This window comes from Grus americana, chromosome 3 (assembly GCF_028858705.1).
Source record: "Grus americana isolate bGruAme1 chromosome 3, bGruAme1.mat, whole genome shotgun sequence".
NCBI lineage: Eukaryota > Metazoa > Chordata > Aves > Gruiformes > Gruidae > Grus > Grus americana.
The window spans coordinates 99630276-99643335 of record NC_072854.1 but is presented as its reverse complement, the minus strand read 5'-3'; the positions used below and the strand labels follow the sequence as shown (position 1 = coordinate 99643335).

Sequence of the window (13060 nt, the reverse complement as noted above, 5' to 3'; positions counted from 1 at the left end):
CTTATTGGAAATGAATTCCCACTTCCATTGTGGTGAACTTTGCCTCGCCTGACTCTTTACGGCTTTTCTCTTGTTGATGGGCTTTCCTTTGTGGAAGTTTCGCGGGCTGATTGTATTTGTTAATTAGTTGCTAACAGCATCGTAATGTGGGCTTGATGGATAACCATGTCATTAGCACTCACCCCTGCAATTCACATTTCCAACCGGGCAGGGGCTACCCCATGCCGAGACCGTGATTTGTGGCTGTAGTCTCGTGTGGGTGACACGCACTCCGAGCCCACCTCTCCGCTCCCCTGCCCAGCCCTCCTCCGCGCCCGCGTTGTGCCGGAAAAAGGCATCGGAAATCCCATTTCTGTGGGTACGCGGTGCTTGTGCCCCCTCCGCGGCTGCCAAGGACGGAGACAGGGCATCCCGCACAAACCAATGCCGGCGCGACTTTCACCGCACGGCTCGGACACGCGTGGGAAGGACCACAGCCGCGCAGCTGCCGCCCAGCCCGCAGGCACCGGCCGAGGCCCGCCCTGCCCGGGAGCCCCCGGCCGCGGCACCCGTCAGGGGGGCGGGGGGGGTGTCCGCCCGCTCCGCCCCGCGCCTTCCCCGCCGGGGGGCTCGGCCGAGCCTGGGAGATGTAGTCCCGGCTCCCGGGCCCGCTGGCGGCCGGCGGGGCTTCCGCGGGGGACTACGTTTCCCAGGCCCCCCTGCTGCTCGGCCAGGCCGCGGGAAGGGCCGGGCTGTCAATCAGTGCGCGTCGGCGGGGGTAGCGAGCCGGGAATCCCCCCCGCCCCCCCGCCCTCCTCCGCGTCCCGCTAATAATAAGTGCTTCAGAGGCTTAAAAGCAGGGAGGCAAGTGTCATGCGGGCGCGCCGTAAGGGGCTGAGCTCCGGCTGAGCGCCCGGGTCCGCTCTGCCGCCGGCACAGCCTGGAGAAAAAAAAAAGAAAAAAAACCCCAAAACCAAAAAAACCCCAAAAGCCTCGGAGCTCGTTCCCGGGAAAGGGGCGAGAGGAGAGAAGCCCGAAAGGCTGGACAAGCCGGCAGCGAAGTGGCGATGAGGCGCAGGAAGACGGCGGTGGCGGCCGGCTGCTGCCTCGCCTTCCTCCTGGGCACCCTGCTCAACCTCCTCTTCATCCCCGGCTCCGAGCACCCGCCGCCCCGCGACGGGACGCCCCCCTCCCCGCCCGGCGCCCCCCTCTACCCGCCGGAGGAGGAGGGCGGCGGCGGCCGGGCCGCCCTGGCGCAGCAGATCCGCGAGCGCTACGAGGAGGTGCTGCGCTACCGGCAGCACCGGGCGGCGGCGGCGGGGCGGCGGCCGCTGCGGCCGCGGGAGCGGCGCCTGATGGACCTGGCGCCGCCGCGTACCTCGGCGGAGCAGCCGGGGCCGCGGGGCCGAGCGGCGGCGGGGCCGCGGGCGGGCGCCTCGGCCGAGCTCTCGCTGGAGCCGCCGCTGCTGGGCTGCCGCGACATCCGCAATGTCAGCGGCGTGCAGTACTTGGGCTCGGGGTACACCAAGGCGGTCTACAAGGCGGTCCTCAACCGCACGCTGGCCGTGGCGCTGAAGGCGGTGGATTTCGGCGGGCACGACATCGCCCACTGCGTGCGGCAGTTCTCCGCCCTGGGGGACTGCTACCGCCTGGCCGCCTACAAGATCGTCAAGGAGATGATCCTGCTGCAGCGGCTGCGCCACGCCAACGTCCTGCAGGTACGCGGGTCCTGCGCGGGCGGCCGCGGAGCCCCGCCGAGGCGGGTGGGTTGCGCCGGTTTTCCGCCGTTTCCTTGGCCTCGCCGCGGGCAACCTGTCGGCGCTACCGCCGCCGGCCCCAGCGTGAGCAGGGAGCCGGCCGGGGCCGTGCCGCGGAGCCCCCCCCCTCGAGAGTTTAACTCGCCTCCCTCCATCGGGAGCCGCAGCCCCGTCGAGAGGCGCGGTGGGGGCCGGCGGTGTTGGCACAGAGGCAGAGAGGTCCCTGCGGGCATGGCGGCTCTTCACCTCCACTCCCCATCGCGGGTCCGCGGGGAAGGCGGGAGGCGCGTCGATGGGCGCTTTCTGCCGGCAGCCGCACACCATCAGCGGTGCTCGCCCCCCCGCCCGTAAGTGATTCGCGCCGGGCCCGGGCTCAAGGCCGATGAAGGGTTCGGGATGCGGCGCGTTCCGCCGGCCGCCTGGTGCGGGGCGAACCTGGCGTCCTCCCGCCACGGCCCGGCCTTGCGGCTTGCTTTCTGATCGCCCTGGTAAATAATGCTGAGGTGAGGAAGGGGGCGAGGGAGAGCGCTTAGGGAGGACGGGGGACCCCTGGCAGTGTCTGCGGTGGCTCCCGGCGGGCGCAGCCGCTGAGACGGCGCCGTGCTGGGTACGCGCAGCCCTGGCACACGGGTCAGCCCACGCAGTAACCAAGTGGGACAGGCCGAGTGTTTGTCTCGTTAGCCAGCGCGCCGACACCGCGGCACTTGCCAGAAGGGCTGCATAGTAGGACTGTTACACATCAGCGTGAATCTCAACGGGTCCATTTGGATGTAAATGCTGGTATGGAAATTCCTATTGCGTTTCGCATAGCACGAGCGTTGCAGTAGAATAAAAAATGAACGTTAGACCAGACGGTCTCACAGTAGGTGCTTTTTGAACTGAATCGAGTAAAGGAGTTTTGTGTTTCTTCAGCAGCAGCAGCAGCAGGAGTACCAGCTCCCCCACGAGAACTTCAGATCCCAGGGATCAAAGCTCTCGAGTTTCATATGCTGTTCAAAGAAAGGGTAGTCATGATTTATCCACAAGAAAATAGATATTAAAATTCCTTCCTTCCTTCCTTCCTTCCTTCCTTCCTTCCTTCCTTCCTTCCTATTTCCATATTCTTTCCTCCGTGGTGCTGGGTCTAACTATAATACACAAGGAGAACAGCATCTAGCAAGCTACACAGAGCTGTGCTCCTAGTAAGGATGTTACTTGCCCCTCTGCTGCTGTGATGAATTCTTGTTGGAGAACCCGTGCTGGGGTGCAGCCATCGTTACTGATTGAGTTGACAGCAGCAAATACACCCTACAGTTGTAAACGCGGAGAGGATTTTTTTTCCCCCCCCGAGGCTGTTTTTCTTGCTCAGTGGAAGGGAGCTGGCCAGGTTGAGTTTGGTGGGCGCTAGTGTTTCTTCCCCATGTTACTCGTGGGTAGTTCTCTGCTCTGGAGAGATTAATTCGGCATTAGTTTGGATTAATCCTCCTCACAAAATGGAAGGGGGCTGCGTTGTCTGTGAAGGGTCCCGAGCAGAAGCCGCGGTGTTCCCGCGTGTGCGGGCAGGGGGACCCCCGGCAGCGGGCTGGCAGCGCTGCTGAAGCTGCGTGGAGCACCGCTGCCTCTGCAGCAAACCTCAGAGGAGCCGCAGTAATTCACTCCTCCGTTTCGCGATGTCAGGTGGACTCTGGAGGGGGAAGCGAAGGCGAGGTGTGGGGTGTCCCTTGGCGAGGAGGGCTGGGGCTGGAGCAGCTGGAGGATGAGCAGGCGCTTCCACAAGCGCCGGGAGGAGAAACACGCCCAGCCTCCGCGCTGGGAAAATGCTCTCACGGGCAAAAATCCCGCCTGTTAATTAGGGCTTCATATTTACATGCCACCCAATTTAAAAATAGGTTACACTTAAATCAGAAACATGTTTTCAGTTTCGTTCCGATTTTGTCATCGCGTTTCCTTTTGTCTGTCCTCCGTCTCCATCAGCCCCTGGCAGAGCTGCCTGGCTGAGATCAGAGGAGCCCTGACTACATCACCCACCTTTCCGTTTAACGTATTTCATTCTAGGGACGCACGGGGCGAGGTTACTGCGGCGTAAATGAGGGATAAACGTTTGATAAGACGTTACCTTGAAAGGAGACTGTAAAAATCGACCCGATGGGCTTTATCTAGGCATGGTTGGGGCAGCCGTGAGCGCCAGAAATAGGTCTCTGGTGTCAGGCCAGAGTCGTGAAACCGATGCAGAAAATGGGCACCAGCGAGCAACGTGAAATGTCTTGATTATGTCTCTGTTAAAATCTCAAAGGCGATAGGATCTACCGACCTCAAGACTGATTTTTAGCTTGTTTTCAGCGGAAGCCGGCCCAGGGCTTGGAAATCACTGTCCAGGGTTTGCGGCCGAGGGACAGAAAGCAGTGCAAAATCTCCTCCCCTCTTCTGGCTTTTGACAGGCGCTTCAGCTTCCACTGGAGCACTAGGACCCGTACTGCCTGCGGATGCCACAGGCACCGCACAGCGTCTACTGGGCCAGCAAAGGCCGGGACCTTTTCTGCTTTCCTCCTTACCTCTTTCTTTTTTTTTTTTTTTTTTTTTTTGCTCCTTACCTCCTCCCGGCGGCTCCCAAATACGAGCCGGCTGCTATAAATAGCCCGAAGGACGTGCCACCCTCCTGCCACCCTGCCGTGCCGGGGGAGGGGTTGGCGGGCAGCCTGCAGCAGCCCCGGCTCGGGGCAGGAAGGGGGCAACCGGGAGGATTTTGGGCACGGAGGCGGGCGAAGCTGTCCCCCCCACGCCGCGGCGGGAGCCAGCACCCTCCCGCGCTGCCACCGCGGCTGGAGCCGGCGGGATCCCCGCAGCCGCCCGCCGGGAGCTGGAGACGATCCGGGGCTGGCTTGAGGCAAACGGGAGGTCTTCCTCCCCCTCCCCACGCCGCGGGGCGGGGAAGCGGGTTCGGCACCCGCGGACCCATCCACGGACGCCGCTGGGTCGCCGTGGGCAGCGGAGCAACAGCCGCCCTTCCCCGGGCTGCCTCGTCCTCCTCTGCGCCCGGCCCCTCCGGAGCATCCCCGGCCCCGGTCAGGGGCTATTCGGGGTGAATGCGTTCGTGAGTTTCTTTTGCTGGAAATAAAATTCCGTGTAGGTTCAGTCCTAGGAAGGGTTTTTTTCCTGTAAATCTCTGGCAGCTGACAGCCTGAAGTGTAGTTTGTAAGATAACAGGCTTGTTCTTTACTGTCTCAGCAGTTCCCATTCTGGCCTGTCTCTTGTCAAAATCAGCTTTTTTTTTTTTTTAAGCCATCCTTTTAAAAGACTCGATTATTGTACAATATATGATAGAGGGGAAAAGAGTTCTTTCCAGAAAGTACCACTGCCTTCAGACAACATGTTGACATATCCACCGTGCCCTCCGCCTGGGGAAGGAGCCAGATGTGTCGGCTCCAGCAGATGTGGCGAATCAAATCTATCAAAAGAAACATGGAAAACCGGCAAGAGGGAGAGTAGTTCCGCATTAGCCAACGCTGAGGCGAAGGCAGCTTGCCTTCTTATTTTTATTTCCCTCCGTGATGCTCTGCCCATCACTTGTATGCCCGCCGCAGTGCTAGCGCTGGGCCATCGCCCCCCTTCCCCCCGCAGTCTGGGGTGCCCCCCCCCCCCCCGCCGCCCCCCTTGCTGCTCGCCCGGGCTGCCGGAGGCTCCCTGGGCCGCAGGGAAGGGCAGGTGCAGTCTGCAGTGGAAATATATTTGGTTTGGAGTGGGGAAGAGAGGGGTGGTTCATTAAAGTTGATTCTATAATGAAGGGCACTGGGGAAGAGGGGGGGAACTGGGTCACTGATTTATTGTAACAGAGGATTTAGTGGCCCGCTAATTGCTTTGCAGTCGCTCTGTGTCAAATGCGGTGCCTGATCTTTTCCTTTCCCTCCGTGCTGCGGTTTCTTTTCTTGCAAAGTTCAAATGCTGCTGTCTGAATCCTGGCTTTCCTTGCATTTTAGTGGGGAAGATGATTTAGTGTGCTTTAATTCCTCCCTGCCCGTATTTGAGGAAGAAAAGAAAATCAAACCATTTGCAGTTAATTTCAAACAATGAGCGCGATTGTAAAGACACAAAGGCAATGTTTGATTTACTGTAATAATGTAATTATAGCCCTGGAGTATCAGAATTAGGGGTGTTGCCATTCATGGGCATAAGCGGTTCTTTGGAGGAATTCTTTCTTCCTCTGCCTTGCTGAAACCGAAGAGAGGGGAGGGAAGGTTTGAAACTGCAGATGTTTAGAAAAGTGCAAGCTTATTTCTGTGACAGCTATTTATCAGCACTTCTAGTGTGAGTTCACAATGATTCATTTAAGAAGGAGCTACCGCTTTCTTAAAAACAAACACAAAAGCTCAAGGAAAAGGCTTGGCTTTGTCTGAAGCCAGTGGAAGACACCAGCTGCTAACAGACCCAGTGGTTTGCTCACTGCCCGGACAAGGCCATTTCATTTGGCTTCTTTAGCTTTAGTGTAAAGTTAAAACATGCAGATGAAATACTGGGATGGCATCAACAGCAAAAAAAATCACTATCCAAGTTATGATGTCAAAGCAGTTTCTGTATGGATTGGTTCAGTCAGCACTGGTATATTTTTTTTTTATTGATTTGTTTTAAATGGTCATGATTATGGTGAGAATATTTATCGCTTAGAAAATTCTTGAATAAAATAGTGCTGAAAATAATACATCACTTGCTGTTGACAAGTTCAGTAGACTTAAGATGTGCTAGCCGGTCATGATATTTTTAAATACCTATGTTTAAATAAGATTTTCTTTTCTTTACATGTGATAATTAGCAGACATTTTACCCTGATGGCTTCCCTATACATATGCATAGCCAGCAGCATAAGGCAGTTTTAGTTTTAATGTGACAATTAAAATAGTAAAGCTTTGTATACGGTTTGCTTATTCCAAGTGGAAATAGTCTTTCCAAGTCTGAAGAAAGTCAATATACAATTAATTTCCAGTGGAAATACATTTGCATAGGGAGCCTATGGACTCTTGAAGGTCTGGTCCTTCCCCATCCTTCCTGCATGAATCCACTGTTGTTTTCGCAGAAAGGAAGGGGGAAGGGGAGATCAAGCCGTGGTGGAAACAGCTACTCAGGGATCTTTTCCCTGTTGCCAGCGGGTGGGCATTGAATGCCCTTTGTGGTGGCAATGGTGCAGGATTCCCAGCAACAAGCCTTGATCTGCAGTTGGCTGGAGTTTGACCATGACAGCTTTGGGAACAGCTAGGGATTGCTGATACTAGCTGGTGGGTGACTACATGGAGAATTTGTCATTCTGAATTTTGGATGGGGCAGCAGAAGTTCACAGTTCTGGGGAGCAAACCTTTCAAAACCAAGCACCTAATGAGAATTAACCTTCCAGGCTGGGGCTGGCTGGGGTCTGACCATGCGCTGCACACGCGGTCATCCGTAGGGGATTGCTGCCAAGTAGGAGGGTTGGTTCAGACTGGGAATTTTTTCTAATGCTTTTTTAAAGTGGCTCAGTTGAGCTTCTTGGGACAGGTTGGCTGAAGATGAATGAGGCCACCACACACGGTGCAAGACCAGGCTGACACCTTTTGTTTCACTGGCGTTAGGATCAGAGGAACATCAGGTCCCAGGCAGATGAACCTGCCAAATCCTGATGAGGTGGCAGGAGAGGTTCACACTGCTAGCTTGCCACCTCATTCCTCCAGTAAAGCTGCCACCACCGCTGCCTGGCAAGCAGAGATGGAACTGCTTCTTTGTCCCAGTCACTCTACTGCTTGACATTGCCGTAGGTGCACCTTGCAGGACACAAGGCGTCTAAGGCACTTGGGCATCCGTCAGAATTGTTAGTGGTGGTCGGTATAGGGTGTCAGCACTGGACATTTCCGTGGGTGGAGAGAAAAAAAGCAGGCAGTGCCACCTACTGATGGCTTGGTGGAGACAGCTCGCTGCTGCTAACAGATGTCCCCACAGCCCCAAGGAGCTCGGGGTGGAGTGGAGAAGGGCAGAGGGAGCAGACAGATGCGGTTTGGCGAGGAAAGAAGAATTACACAAAGTGCTTCTTTATTGCAAGACTGCTTCCCAAAAGGCCCAGATGTTATCCTGCACTTTTAAGAGTGAAGAAAGGATCTGTTAACAAGAACTCCAGAGCTGCTGGAAGCGCAGAGCTGATACAATTGCAAACCAACTCTAACCGTTCGTGTCACTGGAAGGCAAGCTGTACGTCTTGATGCTGAACTCGCCAAATAACCTTTTTTCCCATTGAGTTGCATGGGATGGCAGAGGGCGTTCAACTCGCAAAGCCGTTGGCAGGAACAGCTTTCCATAAGGCACGTGCCATCACATAAGTTAAAAGAGCTACATCGTCCTTTTGAAAGCAGCATTCATAAAACTAATCCCAATCATTTGTTGAATGATTTCTATGATTGCTTCTCAGTTTTATGTGCCATGTAAATCATTCCAGAAGACTCTGGTTTGAATTTCTGCCTCCTTTATGGGAGCTGATGACTTGTAATGTCATCCAGTTTCCTTCAGGGGAGCCCAGCACTGCTCCTTCTGCACAGCAGCTTGGGGAGATCAGTGGTCACCACGGGACGCTGTGGGCACGATCAAGTTCTCCCTTGCTGCTCTCCTTCGTTCATAAGGAGCGACATTGAGTGAACAAGGCCACTCCACCCTGTGAATATCCTGGCCCAGAAATTAGTTATGACCAGGGCAGAATTGCAAGGGACAGCACGTGGGTTTTAGAGCTTCTCTTTTCATTCCCCCAAGCGTGGGGTAGCTAGGTAAACCTCTTCTCCCTGGTATCCAGTGACAGGATGCTTGGGAACGGTTCAAAGCTGGGCCAGGGGAGGTTCAGACTGGACATGAGGAAGCATTTCTTTACCAAGAGGGTGGTCAAACACTGGAACAGGCTTCCTGGAGAGGTGGTCGATGCCTGGAGCCTGTCAAAGTTGAAGAGGCATTTGGACAATGCCCTTAATAACATGATTTAACTTCTGGGTCAGCCCTGAAGTGGTCAGGCAGTTGGACTAGATGATCGTTGTAGGTCCCTTCCAACTGAAATAGTTGTGTTCTCTTCTGTTCTGTCCCGGAAGGGCTCACCAGGGCTGGCAGAGCTCCGCTCCTCTGGCCCTCTACTCGCCGCACAGACACAGAGCGTTGGTGGACTCAGGCGTGAGCTGGCCCATGCTTAGAAGGGTTGCAGTCCTGATTTATGAAGTGTCTGTGTCAGATATACAAGCTGGTTTTTTTTTAAAGGACTTTTTCATGGATTTTTGTGCCAACACAGTCATCTGATGGTTCAGATTGGTGCTTTGTGGCATCTAACTCCCATTGCAATTTTTCATTTCTGTGATGGCCATGAAAAACTTGACAAGAACTAGTTCTCACAGGCACTATGCTAATACTAATATTGACTCTAGACTAATTTTAAAGGAGTTGTTATTTTTTGTCACACTCAGCTGAACCACTCAGTTTAGGTAGTAGACACCAAACATGGATGTTTTATATTGTTTTAGGCCAATTTGGAACAACATAGTTTGGAAAGAGTTGCTTTTTTCTTGGACTGTGTAGCGGCAGATAGACTCCAAGCTTATTTAAAGCTCACCATGATAAAGTACACGGTGACATGGCTCAGATACCTGAGAAATAAGAATTATAGAGATGGGTCTAATGAATCCAAGTCAAGCTTTTCCGAACGTGCAATGCACAGAGGTCGTTTGATAGTTTTGTAGTGCAAAATCACGTCGTAACGAAGGGTTAATCTGGCGGTGTGGTGGAGCTGAATGCAGTCCTGTGGATGGAGGTCAGGGGAGCTTCTGGTCTGGCTATTTACAAGATAATGAACTGCGCCTCCAGTGATATCAGCCCATTTCCATTGAAATCATGGTTGTATGAGTGATCTATTTGTCTCCACTGGAAGGCTTTACAAGAGCAGGCTACTTGTGTGACTAAATATTTGCAGGGTTGGGCCTTGAGCTTGTGCAGTGCAATGCAAATTCACAGTGCTGTAAATGTTTTTAGTAGAAGAATTTTCCACTTCAGAGTCTGAGGAAAGCAGGGAGAGTAAAAGGGAGATAACGTTACTAAACCATAAGATTACAGCCAACGTAATATGTGTCAGAACAGCAGGTATATATGGGTATGTATACACACACATATATGTAAAATATATGGAGATATCTGTGGATCTCTGTGGATAGACAGACAGATATGGTTAGATATACATACGTGTGTGTTTCCAAATAACACATTCCAGTTTTTCTATTAATGAACTTGCATGTTTAGTAACCGTGCCAGGTATGAGATTCTTGTACCTTCTTGCTCTTCTGAAGTTTAGTGCTAATCATAATAATACATTTATAAATAAAAGCCTCGGCAGACCTGTGAATGTAGAGCTTAGTATTTGAATTACCCACGGCTTGCTGTCGGTTGCAGTACCCAGCAGCAGAGGAAATCCTGCCGTACAGCTTTCAGCGCACAGTTTCGGTCCCGCTCTTGAAAGGTTCTGGCGTGGTGCTGGGGATGCCCTGTGTGAAAGTCTTTTTCCAGTGAAGCTCAGCGCTTGGCAGGGCTTGATTGCTAGATTTCAGTGAGGAAAATCAATTCACTTCTCATGAGTCATCTCTGTATATCCTGTAGCAGGAAGGCTGATGTTTGATCAATCTTTATTAAGTTTAGGCCTTTCAGGGAACCCATCTTTTTTCCAGGGAGATGTACGTTACAGGTTTGCAAATGCTTTTGGGCTGACTAGGTGTGGCAATGTATAAAAATATTTTAATATATAGTTATATATAAAACATTAAAATATAGATGCAAATATTATGTCTATAAGTTATATATAGAAACACACATATGCACATATGTATATATACACAGGTATAGACATATATTATATGGACATATAGGACATATATATGTGCTTGTGTGTATATTTATATATTTATATACCATCGGCAATGAAGGGAAATATTTAAAACCCGAGGGATGACTAGATCTTAGAGTGACATAAACGTCTTAAATCACGTGCAGGTAAATCACAGCTGTATCAGGCAGTGCTGTATGTTCCTGCTCTCTCAAGGACCGTCCCGGTGCTCCGGGAATGAAAGGTGAATCCAAGGATTTGTTGCATAAAAAATATTACCTTCACCTTGCTAACAATAAAGTAGCAAGGGCTTCTAAAATGTGCTGTTCTGGTTTTGACATGTAGCAGCTCAAACAAATAGCTCATCAAATGGCTACACTGTCAGTCAGTGTTTTTTATTTTCCCTGGGCACCAAGTCACTACAAAATACAATCTCAACACCACCAGTTCTGATTAGCTAACCCTGTGTCCGTGTATTTTTGAAATTAAAGGCTGTGGCAAGTGTTGACTACTGTTGTTCTTCGTAAAAGTGATATTTTTTTTTAATTGCACATTTCTATTGTGGGCAGCGGTTAGGCATTGCTGTAGTAAGTTTGGGCAAATCCAAATTAAAGGAGAAGAGAATTAGGTTTCTAGAAATTACTTCTGGTGTAATGCAGTTGAGCCTGTCACTTATATTGCAGCTAGCAATAGTGTTCTCGAAGTTTCTGTTCCTGGAGTCATGGAAGTCTCATGTTCATTAAAGAAAAAAGCTTTTGTGGTTGTAGAGAAAAATCTAAAGATTGTGAACATTAAGGGCTAAAAACTAGCAAGGCAAAGAAAAAGATTCACAACGTGTTGTAATTTTTAGGGAAATCGCATGGTCTGTACAGGGGAGTTTTGCCCGCCAGAAGCCGGGGCGACGATTCTGCGGCAGCCCGGCAGCGGGGCAGAGCCGAGTCCGGCTTGGCTTGGGGAGGGTGGCCGGTCCCACCGTTCCCGACTGAGCAACCAGCCTCTATAAATGAAATGTAACATTTTGGCGGAGGTTCTGGCTTGACGTTTATTTTTCTGAAAATCCAGCTAGGGTGCCTACGCTAATGCAGCAGGGCCCGTTGTTTGCACAGACTTACCCTGCTGATGACAGCTTAATAAGCTCCTTTATTTTGTGTTTTTATTCAGTAAGCTTGCCAGCTTTTGTTTAGGGGCTGACCTCTGCTTTCGCCCTCCCTCCCCGCCCCAGCTCCTCTGAAAGGGGCACCTCTGTCCCCATAATTTGTAGTAAAAGGGAATTGTAAAGGGAGGTGAACTGACCGGCTGTAGGGACATGGGATCCTACAAAGCGATATAACTTTTGCAGGAGCTGAGCCTGTGTGCCCAGCGTGCCTAAAAACTGTTGAAGCCAGTGGGATTTTTGGGTGGATAAAGATAAGGACCGAGCCTTTATGACTGAGAAAATCCAAACGGAGAGGGAAGGATTCGGTAAACAGGTCTACTCGAAATGAATTACGGCAAACGATGTGAGAACAGGTCAACATTTTGTATCTGGCATACGTTTTTCTAAACAGACAGAAAGGCATCCCAATATTGTGACTGTTTGCTATTAGATTCTACACAAAAATCTATTGGGGTGGCATTTAAATGCAGTGACTCGAGATAGCAAAAAGATGTGGGATTGTATTTCTTTCCATTCATTTAATTGGAACCATGCTGAAGAGGCGTATGAAAACCATCACTCTTGAATGTATCTGAAGTGTAGCTTTGCGATGCTGAGAATGATGTCCAACCTAATAGAATTTCAGATAGAGGAGATATTTTGGCTCATCTTTTGCTTCCAGCTATATTCAGTTTCCCCGTGTGGTTATTTTTCTTGTTATTGTATGCATCCAGCTATCTGTTTCTTACTTCACCGTCTGGGAATACCAACCATTTTGCTCATTTCAGACCTTAAAAAGGATTGGACAAAAAACACAAAGGAGGGGGGGGGGGAGGGGAAGTATTTTGGGTAGTACCTCTGTACTTGTTGTTTCTGTGTCTTAATAAGTCAGCTTCTTAAACGAAACGCCTAAGAATTACTGTCTGGGAATATTTTGCATCTATATATATTCTGTATTTTGTAACATCTGTATGCTGGGTGGTGGTTCATCAGGAGGGGATGAATGTAACCATTTTAGATGCTTAACTGGCTGTTGGGACTTGCCCAGTTTGTAATCATGGTAATTGCACATACAAATATGGCCATGTAATTACATGTGCATTTTTGCATTTAGTTTCAGGAGTTCATTTAGAAAAATATAAATGCGGCCCAATAAATTCTTTATATCTCGGCCTTCTGTGCTTTTATAACTCTATATAATTATGTAATAACACTGCATCTGAGAGGTTTCGCTTCAGTAAAAGCAATAAAGAGCTCACGTTAGATTATATATTTTTTGAGTTAGACCTACACTAACTTGCTCAGTATTGTGTTCTTCAGCTTGTAAGATTAAGTTCAGCAGTACTCGTGCAAGGAAAT

The 13060-nt window shown here is 50.9% G+C and overlaps 1 protein-coding gene across 1 annotated transcript in view; it reads left to right on the top strand.

Moving 5' to 3' along the window:
• The first annotated feature begins 820 nt into the window (after window positions 1-820).
• The window catches only part of PKDCC (protein kinase domain containing, cytoplasmic), a 36822-nt gene continuing 24582 nt past the window's right edge, over window positions 821-13060 (top strand). Inside the window, exon 1 of the mRNA XM_054821734.1 lies at window positions 821-1697. Within this exon, the coding sequence (XP_054677709.1) occupies window positions 1047-1697 (651 nt within the window). The 5' untranslated portion in view covers window positions 821-1046. The remainder of the gene's footprint in view (window positions 1698-13060) is intronic.